The 17,142-nt window shown below is 41.2% G+C and overlaps 1 protein-coding gene across 2 annotated transcripts in view; it reads left to right on the top strand.

Annotated features, from left to right (window-relative positions):
* Positions 1-17,142, top strand: part of PDK3 (pyruvate dehydrogenase kinase 3) — a 79,678-nt gene that overhangs the window by 31,787 nt on the left and 30,749 nt on the right. For both annotated transcript variants that reach the window (XM_040266646.1, XM_040266648.1), the window contains exons 4-5: positions 3,027-3,211; positions 5,734-5,823. In XM_040266646.1, coding sequence (XP_040122580.1) covers positions 3,027-3,211; positions 5,734-5,823 — 275 coding nt within the window. The remainder of the gene's footprint in view (positions 1-3,026; positions 3,212-5,733; positions 5,824-17,142) is intronic.

Below are 17,142 nucleotides of genomic sequence, written 5' to 3'. Positions count from 1 at the left end.
AGCAGAGCTGAGTCTCTAAATCATGTTTACTCTCCCTCAGTACAGTTGCTCTTTGCAATGCACCATGTTGCCAGAATTGCTGGTCTGAGTTGTGAGTAGCTAGGTCGGATGTACTTGTAAATTAAAATGCAAAGGAAAAAAAGTCCTGAACTGTTTTTTACTTCGTGAGATGTTTTGTTAATGGGTCTATGAAATGTGGAAGAGGAGGCATTGGATTAGAGCCCTGGCTGTAACGCTTTCCTTTTTACAGGCCTTTGCTGTCATTTAAGTTATCAAAGTTAATTGAATCCAGAAGCTTTGTTTTCACCAAAGTCCTTAGCTAGTGACAGTTTGTTTGGCTGGTATCCTGCACATAAGGACTGACCTCTCTAGCTTCAGATTTGGGGATATAGGTTTGTGAGCATCTGTGATATTACATTTCTGCGGTGTACTTCCTGCAGTCCTGTGATTTATGGACACAAGCCTTTAGAAGCTGCCAACTTCTGGATCCAGTGTGTATGAGATCGTAATGATAACAGCTCTCAGTGAGTTTCAGTAACCTGCCCAGGTTGTCATGAAGCTAGTTGGGAGACTTGGGGTTGTAGAAGCCAGATGCTTGTGGTGAAGGAAGGAATGGGGAGTCCTGTTCATCGTAGCAGCCTTTTCTGCTCAGTGAGAGTTATACAGGAGTCGTGAGCAGGGAAATCATAAGTAGAGTGAAAGTAGCAAGGAAGGTGAGGATGTTGATCATAATGACAAAGTTTAGAAGAGTCCCGGGACTTCCATAGTGGTCCAGTGGTTAAATCTCTGTCTTCTTATGCAGGGGGTGCTGGTTTGACCTCTGATCAGGGAACTAAGGTTCCATGTGCCACAGTGCTGTGCTTAATCACTCAGCTGCGTCTGACTCTTTGTGACCCCGTGCACTGTAGCCCACCAGGCTCCTCTGTCTGTGGAAATTCTCCAGGCAAGAATACTGGAGTGGATTGCCTTGCCTCCTCTAGGGAATTTTCCAAACCCAGGGATCGAACCCAGGTATCCTGCATTGCAGGCGGATTCTTCACCGTCTGAACCACCAGGGAAGCCCTGGGTGTGGCCAAAAATGTAAAATTAAATAAGACTTGTTGCAAAAAAGAAAAGGAGCCTCAGAAGATTGGGAAAGTAGTCTGAGAATTGAACCATTGAGGCAAGTCTCCTCCCTACAGATAAGTTGAGTCACTTTCCTACTGTAATGAATTGTTACACTTCAGTAATATTTCATTATGAATACATTGGGAAGAGCATTATGTAAAAGATAAATGGTCCATTAGAAAATTTCTCGTGAATAATTTTGACCTTCTAATTTCTGAGTTGACTTATTCATTTTTGCTGTCTCTGTACATATGTATTTATTACAGAAGAGTTTCATCATTGAGAAACATAAGACTATGCAGATAGTCACTCCAAATTTCCATTACTGGGAAATTGAATTACTGTTAACATTTTCCTTCCATCCATACTTTTAACTTGGCGTATGTGTTTCTATATGTACAGAATGTTTTGTTTTGTTTTTTACAAAGAAAACAGTGTCAGCATTATAGGTCTACACCACTGTTAGTAATTTCATAGTGGTCTGCCTGTAGATAAGTCAGATGACTTGACCTCCTGTTACTGGGTTTAGAATAGTTTGTGGTCTTCTTGGTACCCTAAGTAGTTCTCTAAAGAACAGTTCTGAAATACGGTTGTTGACCTTGTCCAGTTCTTGCCCTAGAGTCAGTTCCTGGGAGTGGAATAACTTTCTTTGGGCTTTTGATACAGGCTGCTCAGTCGCCCCTAGAAATTCATCAGCTACGTGCCCACTCTCTAGCCAGCAGTGGTTATTCTTTGCCAGTCCGGTAAGCATAGTGGTGCATTATTTTAATTTGCTCTTCTTTTATTATTTCGAAGGTAAAGTTATTGGCATTTGCGTGCCCTCTGGTACATTTTCTATTGATACCAGGCCCCTTGCCTAGTTTTCTGTTAGGGTGTGGTCATCTTTTCCTTTACTAAGATTAGTAACTCTTGTGAATATATATTTCTCAGACTTCACTTTTCTTGTGTCCTTATAACATTGCTGAGATCCTAGACAGTCCTATGATTTGTTTCTTCATGGTTTCTGCCTTTGGTATTAGGCTTGGAACAGTCTTCCTTACTCCCAGGGTTATATACTTACTCACCTGGTTTTCTTCTTTCTTTTCTACAATTTCACCCTTTTGCATTTAAGTTTTTAATCCATTTTTGGGCGTAAGGTTTAAAATTGGGGCATGACTTACATTGTTAGTCAGCTATCCCAACTAATTTGTTTCCCTACTGACTTACATTGTCACTTCATCATTAGTATTGCTGAATTTTTACACACACCTTCCCATTCATCCTTGATCCTGTTTCCAAGGTTTTTATTTGGTTCCATCGACTTGCCTTTCTGTTCTTAGTTACCATTCTCAATATAGTTTTCCCTCTACACCTTTACAATAATGTACCCAAACATTTGAATAGGTTTGTCTTAATCACCTTAGTTCTGTCTGTGTTCCATCACTATTTTACTGCTGTGAGAAATCTGCTTCAAGATTTTGCTTTTAAACAGTTTGACACCATTTATTTCTTCATGGAAGCTGTCTTTTTAAGAGTCCATCATAAATCCTTGGAGATTTTTGGTATTGTCTTCATGTTGTCAGAAGAAACATCAATAAATTCTGCAGTTATGTATTCAGCAAACATTTATAGGGTCTGTTTCATATGTAATCATTTATCTAGAAAGTCAGTGGATTCCTAAAAAGGTATTTGAGCATTCTGTTTCTTTATTTAAGAAGTTAAGTATTTCCGAAGGAAGACTTTCTGTAGAAAGTTTCAAGCAAAAACTGGGTAATCCTTTAGTTTCTTGTGAGTACTTCCTTGTAGCCTATGATGATAATGATGGCTCTGCCTATAAAAATACCAGCAGGTAAATAGTTCCAAAATAAAGCTGGGAAATTTGTGCATTAGTCCATGAAACCTAAAGACTGACCACTTTTTTTTGTTTCCTTCCCATGCAGCTTTCTACAAGTCCTAATTAAAGTCAGAAATAGACACAATGATGTGGTTCCTACAATGGCCCAAGGAGTGATCGAGTACAAGGAGAAGTTTGGATTTGATCCATTCATTAGCAGTAACATCCAGTATTTTCTGGACCGATTTTATACCAACCGCATCTCTTTCCGCATGCTTATTAACCAGCACAGTAAGTTGGGTTTTCTTGGTCCAGTTTTGAAAAGATAACCAGAGTGATTTTGCCCAAATGTTTTCCTATTGCTTCACTTTCAGTTACTGATCTGCATTTTTGTCTAGAAATTTTACTTCTAGGTCAGTTTTTCCTAAGTGAGTTCTGTCTATGAAAAAGCTAATCTTTAGAACTCTCAAGGAAATCCTTGAAACGCTTTTTGGATACTCATATTAGATACTCATATTAGAGACAGGACCACTGCCTGCCTTTTAAGCCTCTGCTGTTATGTTCCTGGTGGGGCATAGTATCTGACAGGCACCTGGCACTCTGGTGTTCATCTCTGAATACTTCCAGTGTCTCTAGAGTCAGTTCTAATCTTTATCCAGGATGGCACATGGTTTCCTTTTTTGGTTTTAAAAACAAACCTGAGATAATGATACTGAGAATATTGAATTGGCATGTTGGCAATATGAGCAATTGATCTTACATTTCACAGTGATCAGTGAAATCAGATTATGTGGAGTTGTCAAACCCTAATCTTGTATTGAGAGTTTTACTCTCCTATCTAGGCTGATAAGCAGATAAGAAAAGAATAACTAAAATTATCTCCACAAAAACTTTTAAACTCATTTTCAGCGTGTCTCTGTGTCCGATTTCATAATTTTTATGAAAAAGCATCTAGTGTCTAGAGTCCAATTCATCCTTTTTGTTAAGTCAGAAAATGGACAGAGCATCTTTATTTTAGTAATATTACTTTATTTGGATAAACAAATGTTATGCAACTGTTAAATGTGGGTTTGTTCTAAATGTATGTCTGTTGCAAATGTAAATGTTTGGCAATTTACAGGAAATTTAAAAGAAAAAAAAAACCCCAATACTATTGAATTAAACTACTTAGATAACTGCAGTTTCTTTCTGACCTGAATATGTGTGTCCACATATATATGTACATGGTTTTCAATCATTAAACTTGCACATCTCTTGTTTTTCTTCCACTTAATCATTTGGCACTTTACATATTGGCCTAATGCCCATGTTTGTCCTCTTTCACAATTAAAACCTTCACCTATTTTACTTAAGCATTTTCTTTTTGTGTAGTCTAAGTTATTTCCCATTTCTTATTTGACTTAAAAATAGGCACACATATAAACATTTGCATTCAGATTGCTTTTTTCTTTGAAGGGGGTCTCCTTTTGACTTTTTTAAAAAATTTATTTTTAATTGGAGGATAATTGGTTTGCAATGTTGTGTTGGTTTCTGCCATACAACAACATGAATCAGCCAAAATTACGCATATTTTATAATTATAAAGTATACAATTGTATAAATTATAAATTTATTGTATAAATTGTCCTCCCTCTTGAACCTCCCTCCCACCCCATCCCAGCCTTCTAGGTTGTCACAGAGCACCAGGTTGAGCTCCCTGTGTCATATAGCAACTTCTCACTAGCTGTCTGTTTTACACGTGGTTGTGTGTAATGGACTTCCCTGGTGGCTCAAACAGTAAAGCGTCTGCTTACAATGCAGGAGACCCGGGTTCAATCCTTGGGTCGGGAAGATCCCTTGGAGAAGGCAATGGCAACCTACTCCAGTACCCTTGCCTGGAAAATCCCACTGTTGGAGAAGCCTGGTGGGTTACAGTCTATGGGGTCACAGTTGGACATGACTGAGCGACTTCACTTTGTGTGTATACGTCAGTGCTACTATCTTTAATTGTCCCAGCCTCTCCTTCCCTGCTGTGTTCATAAGTCTGTTCTTGCATCTCCATCTCTATTCCTGACCTTCAGATAGATTCATCAGTACCATTTTTCTAGAATCCATATATATGCGTTAATATCTGATACTTTTTTTTCTCTTTCTGATTTATTTCACTCTGTATGAGAGACTCTAGGCTCATCCACCTTCCTAGAACTGAGTCAAATTCATTCCTTTTTATGGCTGAGTAATATTCTATTGTATATATGTACCACAACTTGGGCTTTTTTTCAGAAGTAAAATTTTGCCAACCTTGTATATTATGAAAGTAGTTGAGTGTTCTCTTAAAAACGCTTGCACAAATAGTGTGGTATGGTGAAAGTAACTTCTATGATCGAGGCATTTGAAGTGTTCATGGTAAAATACCCTTTGTAAACCTAGCCTAATGCTGCAGACTATTTTGTAAATATTTAGTGAATGTTGGAATAACTGTCTAGGATAGTGCTGAGAAGGTGGGTTAACTTGACTCAGGATGAAAGGAAGCTGTTTTTCAACCAGATCACATTGGGTTGGGGAGAGCAGGTTGGATACGTGCTTCACGTTGCTGCTTTAGGACCTGCTAACTGCATGGGGCAGCTTTCATGGCATGGCAGGTCCTCCATTGTATGATAACTGATCACCAACCAGTTGAGTGGATTCTGTTACTCTAAGTCACTGTGGATGCTAAAACAGCTTGCACAATGAGAGGATCTTTTCAAAACTTAAAAGCCCTGAATTCATCTCTGCCTGACCATCCTAGCTGGGTGTGTTTTTAATCCTCTCCCTTTTCTCTTGGATGTGTTTAGCACTTCTGTTTGGCGGTGACCCCAATCCTGCGCATCCGAAACACATCGGAAGTATTGATCCCACCTGCAACGTTGCTGATGTTGTGAAAGGTAAGGAGGCCAGTGTCTTGTTAGGGATTTCGTTTCATTGGGATGTGTTAGGGATGCAGTTTCGTTGAGGCAGCTTGGCTGTAGGGTTATGGCATTGAACTGCTTGCTGGTTCATCAGACCACTGTGGGCCCAAACCACATGATCCAAATATGATCTTTCTTGGCAGTTCAGGCAATGATGCATAGTTTGTAATGCTCAAAATGGGAGTTTCTACTTCATGGACCAGGGTTTTTCTTGTAGTTCTAGCTAAATAGTAAATATTTATGAGTTTAAGTAAGAGTCTAAGTTTTGATTGCCACCACTGTCTGAAAATTTGAGAATATAAACCTTTGTTGTAAAATTCAGCTGAATTCACGCATTGGTTAAAAAATAGACATCTTACTGACATGCCCTCCAGGTTGTAGGTTCTATGAGGCATTTGCGCTCACGGGTTCACTGGACATTGAGCTGGGCTCTGTTCCATTAGCCTCAGGGTACAAGAGAGCCCATTAGAACAGCATTTTCCTCAATTTTCACTTAAGGTAAATGCTAGCTCCAGAAAGCCTTCCTGGTTGTAAATCATTGAGCGGGTTCCTGGCCCTCTCCAGTTTTTTTCAATGTTATGGTTACCCCGCACAGCCTCACATTCTGAGACTGTTGCCTTTCCTGGATCGTGTCTCCTGCAGCCTTCCTCTAAACCCACATCTTACCCTGTCATGACTATTGCTCTCCCAGATAGTCATCAGGATCTCTCTTGCTCTTCCTTTATCTGGATTTTGTAGCTAGGTGAGAACAGGTAGAGGAGGGCTTGGTCTCTTTGGCAAAGCTCTCAAGTCCGCCTAAAGTGGAATGACCTTTGCCATCGAAGCTTAGAGGGCAAAGGGAGGGGACCCAGTGTGGGCAGCTTCCCTGGTGGGGAAACAGACCAGATTTTCAGCTGCTGAAGCTAAGGAAAACCTGTCTTACTAATATTTGGTTACCCTGGGTATCCCCCTGGTGGCCTTAGCTCAGCCAAGGCTTGTCAGGCTGCCTTGGCCTCTGTTTAGTTAGAAAACATGTACTCACATTACTCCAGTTATAAGTAAATAGGCTCGGCTTCAGCTCCCGAATATACCTGTAGGTTTCTCTCTCACAAGATAACCCTCTGCAGGCCCCTGGCAGCAGAGGGAAGCGACCAGGGCTTGTATGTTCACTTGACCCTGGCCCAGTAGCTTTTATGATCTAGAAAACCTGGTTCACATAGTCGACTGCCATATGTGTCTTATGGACAAGACACATATCCATAAAGCAAAAGGGCATTATAATATTGATACATTGCATAGATGCCTTTTCTCTTGAACTGCTAGCAATTTGAAGTCAGGGTTTTTGTCTTATACTTACATTGCAACTCACCTAGAACTTAGTATATGTCTGTGTACATGGTCAATAAATTCTCCTTGGCTTTAGAGATGTCCAACCTCTGGTAATTTACTTTAAAAAAAAAGGCTTTATTGCAGTACAATTCACATACCATCCAATTCACTCATTTAAAGTGTACAATTCAGGGATTTCTAGTATGTTCACAGAGTTGTGCAGCTGTCACCATAATCCAATTTTAGAAGTGTTTCATCACCCCACAAAGAAAACCCCATACCCATTAGCAGTCATTCCCCACTGCCCCTCTCCCCAGCCTTAGGCAACCACTAGTTTACTTTCTGTCTCTACAAATATTCTGATTCTGGACATTTCATGTAAATGAAGTGATACAGTGTGTAGTCTTTTGTGATTGGTTTCTTTCACTTAGCGTAATGTTTTCAAGTGTCATCCATGTTGTAACATAAATCAGTACTTCATTTCTTTTTATGGTTGAATACTATTCCATAGTGTGAATAGACTGCATTTTGTTTTATCTGTTTATCAGCTGATAGACATTTAGATGAGCTAGGTGACCTTGGACATGTTATATAATATCTTTGGGCCTCAGTTTCTTCATCAATAAAATGGTGCTCTTGGCAATTCACCTGTATCCTAGAGTTCAACGAGTAAACATAAGTAGAGCTCCTGAAGCAGGGCAAGCACCCAACAAGGGCTGGAGGTAGACAAGTTCATGAGTGTCCTGGGGCAATCCCATGAGTCATGTGCCTTCTCACTTATACCATTGATTGTGTAATAAGTTGGTGCCTTTGTGTTTGTTTCTGGCATAAATTGTTGTTGTTCAGTCACTAAGTCTTGTCTGATTCTTTGTGACCCCATGGACCGCAGCATGCCAGGCTTCCCTGTCCTTCACCATCTCCTAGAGTTTGCTCAAACTTATGTCCATTGAGTCAGTGATGGCATCCAACCATCTCATCCTCTGTCATCCCCTTCTCCTGCCTTCAATCTTTCCTAGAAAGTGAGCTCTTCACATCAGGTGGCCAAAGTTATTGGAGCTTCAGCCTCAGCATCAGTCCTTCCAATGAATATTCAGGCATAAATTATAAAATATTTAAAATCATTTAGGACATTGATAAGGAGAAGGCAATGGCACCCCACTCCAGTACTCTTGCCTGGAAAATCCCATGGATGGAGGAGCCTGGTAGGCTGCAGTCCATGGGGTCGCTAAGAGTCAGACATGACTGAGCGACTTCACTTTGACTTTTCACTTTCATGCATTGGAGAAGGAAATGGCAACCCACTCTAGTATTCTTGCCTGGAGAATCCCAGGGACGGGGGAGCCTGGTGGGCTGCCGTCTATGGGGTCGCAGAGTCGGACACGACTGAAGCGACTTAGCAGCAGCAGCAGCAGCAGCAGCAGCAGCAGGACATTGATAAAACAATTGAATATTTGATGATACCCACTGGAGTGGGTAGCAATTCCCTTCTCCAGGATATCTTCCCAAATCAGGGATTGAACCCAGGTCTCCTGCATTGCAGGCAGATTCTTTACCAGCTGAGCCATTAGGGAAGCCCAGATATCCAAGAAACATTGTTAATTTTGTAGATGTGATATTGGCATTGTGGTTATGTTCGTTTTAAAGGCATCCTTAGCTTCAAGAGAGGTTCTTTGAGATACCACACTTGATACAAAATGCCATGTGGGATTGACTCCAGAGAGTGGGCAGTGAGAAAGACTGGGCTGTGTTGGGAAGCGTTGAGTCTTGTGATGAGCACACAGGGATTCTTGACACTGTGCTCTGTGCTTATGTCTATGTTTGCAGTTCTTCATGATAAAGCTGTAAAAATATACTCCTTTTTTTTGATCATCTCAGTGTTTCTCCACAAAAAGCCTCTCACTCATTTTTAGAGAGGTCGTAGCCATGAGTCAGTGTAAGTAGAGAACTAATGGGCATTCTCGGCAGTCGTTAGCGCTGCTGTCCGGTGAGTCAGAGGAGGAGGCTGGACGCTGGTGGAGAGCAAGAGCCAGTGTTTGCAGCCCATTTTGTCTGTGTGACTCTTACTGAATCCTGCCTGGGCTTGGCATCATTTGTAGCAATGCTCCTGTTGGTCTCTTTAAAGTGAAAGTGAAAGTTGCTCTGTCGTGTCCGACTGTTTGCAACCCCGTGGCCTATACTGTCCATGGAATTCTCCAGGCCAGAATACTGGAGTGGGTAGCCTTTCCCTTCTCTAAATCTTCCCAACCCGGGGGTTGAACCCAGGTCTCCTGCATTGCAGGTGGATTCTTTACCAGCTGAGCCACAAGGGAAGCTCTGATGGGGGTATAACTTCCTAAAAGGCTGGAATTAACTCTCATCCATGCTTGCATCACTTTTCTCAGAGACAGAAGTTTTGTACCAAACACTAGCCGAGGATTATGTGCAAGACAGTTGGATAAGTATTTGAAAGAAAAAACCTAGAAGTTTGTGTCTCCTGCTTTCTTGGGCCTTTTCAGTCGAGGCTTTGACTCTGGGCCAGATGGCTCCTTCCCTCATTCTGGGCTCTCTCATAGCTTTATCTTCACTCCTTCTCCTGCCCTTTTTGACTTTGTACTCAGCAACCCACTTATTAGGGTGAACACAGTTTATTCCATCCATCCTCTCATGGAATCATTCCTACTGCTTGTCTGGCACAACTGAAAGGCAAAGCTTACCCCCACGCCCCTCTGCCACCTCCCCCAATGCACGGCTACCCCTCATACTCAGGAGGGGTGGGGCAAGGACTACCCTGCTCCCCACTCCCCACCACTTCTTTCAAACCTTGTTTTTCATTTCTTAATAACCTCTTTCCTTAAGGAAGACAACAGTGGGGGCTGGTTTTAGATTCTGAAAGTGCATGAACCTTTGAAGCAACTTCCACACCATCAGCTCTTCTGCCACCTTCATAAATCATAAATTGCACCATAGCACACTGAGGACGCTTCGCTTGGACATACTTCCTAGAATGCAGTGGTGGTGCTTCTGCTTGGGGAGGCCTGTGTTAACTAAGGGTCACTTGTCTTCAAACTGTTGGTGTAAGTTATACCACATGAATATGTATAAACATACATGCTTTATTTATACGTTATGTAAACTGAAGAAATGTGAGTATAGAAAAGAAACTGATTTCCATAAAAATCAGGTTGAATGCTTTGGAAAGATGTGATAAAAAAAAGTTTCTTAAAAATGTAATGAAATAACTGTGAACAAGGTAACTATTAGGTGACAGGGCAGCGGTGAGTAAAAATATGAGCAAGAATCTGCACTCAGATTGCTTGACAAGTATCTTTAGTGCACTTTAAGGAAATAGAAATTGGAATTCATAGCTGTATGCGGTATTGTTTATCTGAGAAATAAGACCTGGAACCCCTATTTAAAGGAGGGGCTTTGGCCTTACATGAGAAGATTGGTAGAGGAATAAACTGTGTATTCATATATGTATTTTAGGTTAATATTTACAGTTGTCATATTTTATGGTTTCTTGCTATCCAGATTTTTTGTCAATCATCCAACTCCTGTCCCCAGTTTGGTCAGTTAAGAGGACTAATACCATATTGTTGTTGTTGAGTCACTAAGTCGTGTCTGACTCTTTGTGACCCCATGGACTGTGGCACGCCAGCCTCCTCTGTCCTTTATTATCTCCTGGAGTTTGCTCAGATTCATGTCCATTAAGTTGGTGATGCTATCTAACCATAAAAAGTGCTCACTGAAGAAAACTGAGAAAGTGGGGGAAAAGATGGAAGAAAATAAAAATCACCTGTCTTCATAACCCATTGAGAGCATTGTTTTCTACATTTGAATTCATACCCGCTTTTTAATGGTATGCAACTGTGAATAATGTGCATCTCTCTATGAAATCCGTAGTACTTGTGTATTTCCCCATCTCCAGTGCCAATGCCCACCACATACCACCTTCCCTGGATGAATACAGTATCTGATCTGCTCTACTCATAACCTCTATATTCAGTTGGTTTTCCCAGCCAGGTACATATAATCCTTATTCCTCAGTGAGGCACTAGTCTTAAATCAGTTGCCTTTCCTGCCATGGCAGAATTGGCTTGACAGCCTAGCAGGAAACGTGAAAGTCTCTTTCCTCTTTGTGGGCAAAGCACATTTTAATAGGCAGCTTTCTGTTTCGTGCCCTGTGGACCCCATTCTTAATTCTCGGAGTGTCTGGGTACCCAAGCAGGAGCTCTTTCTGGTTCAAAATAAGTCTGAGAAAGAATCAACAAGGTAGAGAGCACCGGCTCTCAGAAGGCCTAGAAGTTCTTCCATATCTTCTAGCAAAAAGACACTGGAGCCTCCACTCCCAGGTGCCCCAGGGGCAGCCCCCCAGTACTGTCAGAAGAGGAAGAGATGCGTGTCAGCATCCATAACTCTTAGTGACGTCTTCCCACTGCCTTCCTTTTTTGAAGACAGTATTGTTGTCACTGGTTTTTCCCCTTCTCCTCTTAGCTTCTGAGATTTCTCAGTTAATCTAACTCAGCATCTCTGTCTCTCATATTTTGTTCCTTCCTTTTGTTTTAGGAAGCTTGAGGTAGAGGGTATAGGGGTTCTAAGTCCTAATGACAGCTCTGCTGTTGATTTTCTCAGCTGTGAAGGTCCTGCGTGGTGTAAGCATAGTCAGATGTCAGCACCAAATGACCTGTGTGTGTGTGTGTGTGCAGGCATGTGCGCATGTACACACACGTGCCTATACATGGGTATGCACATGTGCATGTGTGTTTTATAGCCTTAGGAAGCCTGAAGGAACTAAGAGTGATCCCATACTTACATCTCTTGAGACAGACTCTAGGAAACTTTTATGTAGAAAGGTAGGGACAATATTTTTATTTTTGACTAGACAGTTGTATAAATGTGTTAGAGTGGGGTGCGTCCTGCATCACAGTAATTGAATGTGCAGCACACTCAAGCATGCCTCCTTGCTGCTTATTTAGCACATTAATATCTACCTTTACACATCTGCAAATTACAGCCTCCTGGCAGCAAATGCTAGAATTAGTGTTGTAGAGCAGTTCCCATTATCCTCTGGGAAGTGCCTTCCATTGTGACTGTTTCTCCTCCTTTCTTTGTAAGAAACTGCGAGACAAAATGGAGAATCCTATGGTAAGATCATTTTAAAGGTACAGACTGAAGTACTTAGTACAAAAGTCAGCTCTCACAGCAACGTTAGCTCACCTGTGTTATTCCTGAATGCTGTCATTGCTCAGCTTAGCCTAATAGCGCACAGATGGAGTCTGGAGAGCATGTCCTTATTCTGGTCGGAAATAACGTTTTGTGCTCTCACTTCGGGCTCTTCAGGTGATGAGTAAGAGAGACCCACTCCCGCTAACTCAGGAGACAGATGTATTCAGAGAACCTAGTAGGTTTCAATGTAATCCTAGGGCAGGAAGCACTTTACAGTTGGAGCTATAGAGATTGGAACTGGGCAACAGAAAGCAGGGGTTTTTTTTTCTATGTATCTTAGTAAGTAGGTCAGTCAAGTCACTTTCAAGACTCTTGAGAGTCCCTTGGACTGGGGGATCAAACCGGTCAGTCCTAAAGGAAACCAGTCCTGAATATTCATTGGAAGGACTGATGCTGAAGCTGAAACTCCCAATACTTTGGCCACCTGATGCGAAGAACTGACTCATTTGAAAAGACCCTGATGCTGGGAAAGATTGAAGGCAGAAGGAGAAGGGGATGACAGAAGATGAGATGGTTGGATGGCATCACCAACTCAATGGACATGAGTTTGAGCAAGCTCCATGGGTTGGTGATGGACTGGGAAGCCTGGTGTGTTGCAGTCCATGGGGTTGCAAAGAGCCAGACACAACAGAGCGACTGAACTGGTCAAGTCACGGCCGCCCGCCCCGCTGTCTTGTCTGTAGACAGGCAGACATTTTAGGGCAGCTTGTTAAGGGTGAGGACAGGCACTCCAGGCCTTCTTTCTACTCTATCATAACTCTCCATGTATCCTTTGTCTTCTGCCCTGCCTGACTGTCTCCATCCTGAAGGCGCAGAAGATGAATTTCATTGACTCAGCCCATCTCTTTGCCCAGAATGCTTATGCGTCTGATCAGCCTGTGGATTGGTTGCTCTTGTGTTAGATGTTCTTTCCTCACTTCTCCAGTTGGCTGTGTTTTGGGCAATGGGAGAGGTTCTGGCACTTAAAAAAAAAACAAAACCCTGATTCTCTCCTCTCAGGATGGGTTTTGAGTAGATGATGATAGATAAACCTTGTGAGAATTGACTTCAGCTTGTCTTAAAAGAAGCATACCTGTGACTGTGTAATGCTTTGTGGTCATATGAATTTGCCTTGTTTGGGTAGTGCTTCTTAAGCATGAGCTTTATGATTTTTGGTATCCTTTTCATTTGTTTTTTTCAGCGTTCACTCAGATTCATCCTTGTCCAGACTCTGATATTTGTAAACAGACAATGGCATGTGTTTGGGATAGAGGCTAATATGGATAGCAGGGTTCTCTGGTGAATTTTGAATAAGAAAGTCTTCTAATGATAACGTCTAATAACAACATTACCAAAAAGATCTTCATGACCCAGATAATCATGATGGTGTGATCACTCACACTCACCTAGAGCCGGACATCCTGGAATGTGAAGTCAAGTGGGCCTTAGGAAGCATCACTATGAACAAAGCTAGTGGAGGTGATGGAATTTCAGTTGAGCTATTTCAAATCCTAAAAGATGATGCTGTGAAAGTGCTGGACTCAATATGCCAGCAAATTTGGAAAACTCAGCAGTGGCCACAGGACTGGAAACTGTCAGTTTTCATTCCAATCCCAAAGAAAGGCAATGCCAAAGAATGCTCAAACTACCACACAATTGCATTCATCTCACACGCTAGTAAAGTAATGCTCAAAATTCTCCAAGCCAGGCTTCAGCAGTACGTGAACTGTGAACTTCCAGATGTTCAAGCTGGTTTTAGAAAAGGCAGAGGAACCAGAGATCAAATTGCCAACATCTACTGGATCATCAAAAAAGCAAGAGAGTTCCAGAAAAACATCTACTTCTGCTTTATTGACTATGCCAAAGCCTTTGTGTGGATCACAAGAAACTCTGGAAAATTCTAAAAGAGATGGGAATACCAGAGCACCTGACATGCCTCTTGAGAAACCTGTATGCAGGTCAGGAAGCAACAGTTAGAACTGGACATGGAACAACAGACTGGTTCCAAATAGGAAAAGGAGTATGTCAAGGCTATATATTGTCACCCTGCTTATTTAACTTATAATGCAGAGTACATCATGAGAAACGCTAGACTGGAGGAAGCACAAGCTGAAATCAAGATTGCCGGGAGAAATATCAATAACCTCAGATATGCAGACGACACCACCCTTATGGCAGAAAGTGAAGAAGAACTAAAGAGCCTGTTGATGAAAGAGGAGAGTGAAAAAGTTGGCTTAAAGCTCAACATTCAGAAAACTAAGATCATGGCACCCAGTCCCATCACTTTTTGGCAAATAGATGGGAAAACAGTGGAAACAGTGTCAGACTTTATTTTTTTGGGCTCCAAAATCACTGCAGATGGTGATTGCAGCTATGAAATTAAAAGACGCTTGCTCCTTGGAAGGAAAGTTATGACCAACCTAGACAGCATATTAAAAAGCAGAGATATTACTTTGTCAACAAAGGTCTGTCTCGTCAAGGCTGTGGTTTTTCCAATAGTCATGTATGGATGTGAGAGTTGGACTGTAAAGAAAGCTGAGTGCCAAAAAACTGATGCTTTTGAAGTGTGGTGTTGGAGTAGACTCTTGAGAGTCCCTTGGACAGCAAGGAGATCCAACCAGTCCATCCTAAAGGAGATCAGTCCTGGGTGTTCATTGGAAGGACTGATGTTGAAGCTGAAACTCCAATACTGTGGCCATCTGATGCAAACAACGGACTCATCTGAAAAGACCCTGATGCTGGGAAAGATTGAGGGCAGGAGGAGAAGGGGATGACAGAGGATGAGTTGGTTGGATGGCATCACTGACTCAATGAACATGGGTTTGGGTGGACTCCGGGAGTTGGTGATGGACAGGGAGGCCTGGCGTGCTGCGGTTCATGGGTTCACAAAGAGTTGGACACGACTGAGCGACTGAACTGAATAACATAACGTCCATACAGTATTAAATATTCCTTTGTGCTTTTCTTGACATCTAATGCAGGATTCCTGGCTATAGTAGATCTGTTGTGCTTGTTGCTATGTGAACCTTCCCTCTACTCTTAATGACTCAGTCTTTTTTTATTTTAATCTCTGTGTTTACATTTAGGGTACTCTTCCTTGGGGAAGTAGAAATGTGCTACACCTACAGTTTTGTTAGTTACTTTATCATCAATACTCTATTTCTCTTGAAAACAGGTTCTTAAAACAATGAAAATGACATGTTCAGTGGCAGTTATAATCATTTCCTAATACTTCCTTTTAAAGATTGATGGTAAAGAAAAAACCCTCTTAAAAAGATTGAAATTTTTTTAAATAATAAAAAGTAAAGAATAAAAAGATTGGTGGCTCAAATATTGGGTTGGCCAAAATGTTCATTTGGGTATTATTGCAAGATGGTATGAAAAGCTCAGAAGAACTTTTTAGCCAACTCAATATATCACAGATAAAAGTAATTTGATAAATTATTATATTTTAGGGTTTTGGTGTCTATTTAAGAAATATGAAAGTTTTATTAGAAAGCTCATTAGTAGAACTTGCATTTTACTCTAGATATAAAGGAAATGAATTTTTAAGCCAGTAGTTGAAATTTGGTTGTAATGTTGGTGATTTTTAAAACCTTTTTCATTTTTATGGTATTTTACCTGAACAGAAGTGTCCTCTATTTGAGTATATATATGCTGTCATACTTGCCAGCGCCTATGATCACTCATATCCTACGAGTAACAGTGACAGAATTAGCATAACCCAGCATTGACTTTCTTGACCAGTAGTCCCCAAATCTAGCTTCTCTTTTCAGAATTACTTGCTAAATAAGTTTTTTTTTTAAATTGTTTTAAACCACAGATTCCTAGGCTACACAGAGCTACTGCATCAGAATCTCCAGGGGTTCATTTTACCTGTGAACTTGCTAATGAATTCTGCACATGCAGTTTTGGGGGCTCCTCTAGGGCACTAGTTCCCCATCTGACCAGAAAGAACGTCTCTCATCATTATACTTGATTGTACCTGGAGAATTATCATATGGGCAGAGTTGTTCTATTTAAGAGAGCCATGGGAATTTGTAAGGATGCATGCAAATACAGATTTTGCCATTACTGCCCCCAAAATACTTCTGGCTGGCTGATGATACATGTGAGTCTTCTTGTCTTGAGTTTCTCAAGGATCATGATGCAGTTCCTAATTCTAGCACTGATGCACTGTGATTTGTGGAAATACTTGAAAAATCCTTGTTCACATGTGGTTTTAGGAATCATGGTGGGTCTTTGAGTTTCGGAAGTTGGCTGCATCTATCTGGACTGTACCATCTTCCACATGTTACGTTTGTGTCCAACTTTAAAAAAAAATAATGCTGTTATAATCTCATGCTACTGGGCAAGCTAATGTCACGAGGAGCTAGCACATTTTAGCGGAGTTGGGCTCATTTCCTGTTTTGTAGTGAATGGAAGAGCCGTTATGGTGCTATGTACTTGGAGGAGTGGTTTTGTGGAGATGTATTGGCGTTGTATATGGCTAATGAAGCATCACTTGATGAGTGTTGTACTTTCTGCTTTAAGTGTTGGAAGTTCTTGGTCAGCTTTGTGCTGTCCTGTCACTAGGTGGAGATGTAGCCTTGTTTGGTGGTGTAACCACAGCCCAAAGAGTATGTCTGGATTTCTTTTCTTATTTCAAAAGAACTTTAGAGATATTTGATGAGTTTTATTATACCCTATGAAAAAACTTGTGAACTTAATATAATTCTAAATTATCCTCTTCTTCATTAAGGTTTAAATCCAGTCCTACTTTAATACCTGTTTTTACACTGATGAACTCTTTAAATTTCTTTC

Source organism: Oryx dammah, unplaced genomic scaffold, assembly GCF_014754425.2.
Source record: "Oryx dammah isolate SB20612 unplaced genomic scaffold, SCBI_Odam_1.1 HiC_scaffold_23, whole genome shotgun sequence".
Classification (NCBI taxonomy): domain Eukaryota; kingdom Metazoa; phylum Chordata; class Mammalia; order Artiodactyla; family Bovidae; genus Oryx; species Oryx dammah.
The sequence above is the reverse complement of the archived record's forward strand: the minus strand, read 5'-3'. Positions and strand labels throughout refer to the sequence as shown.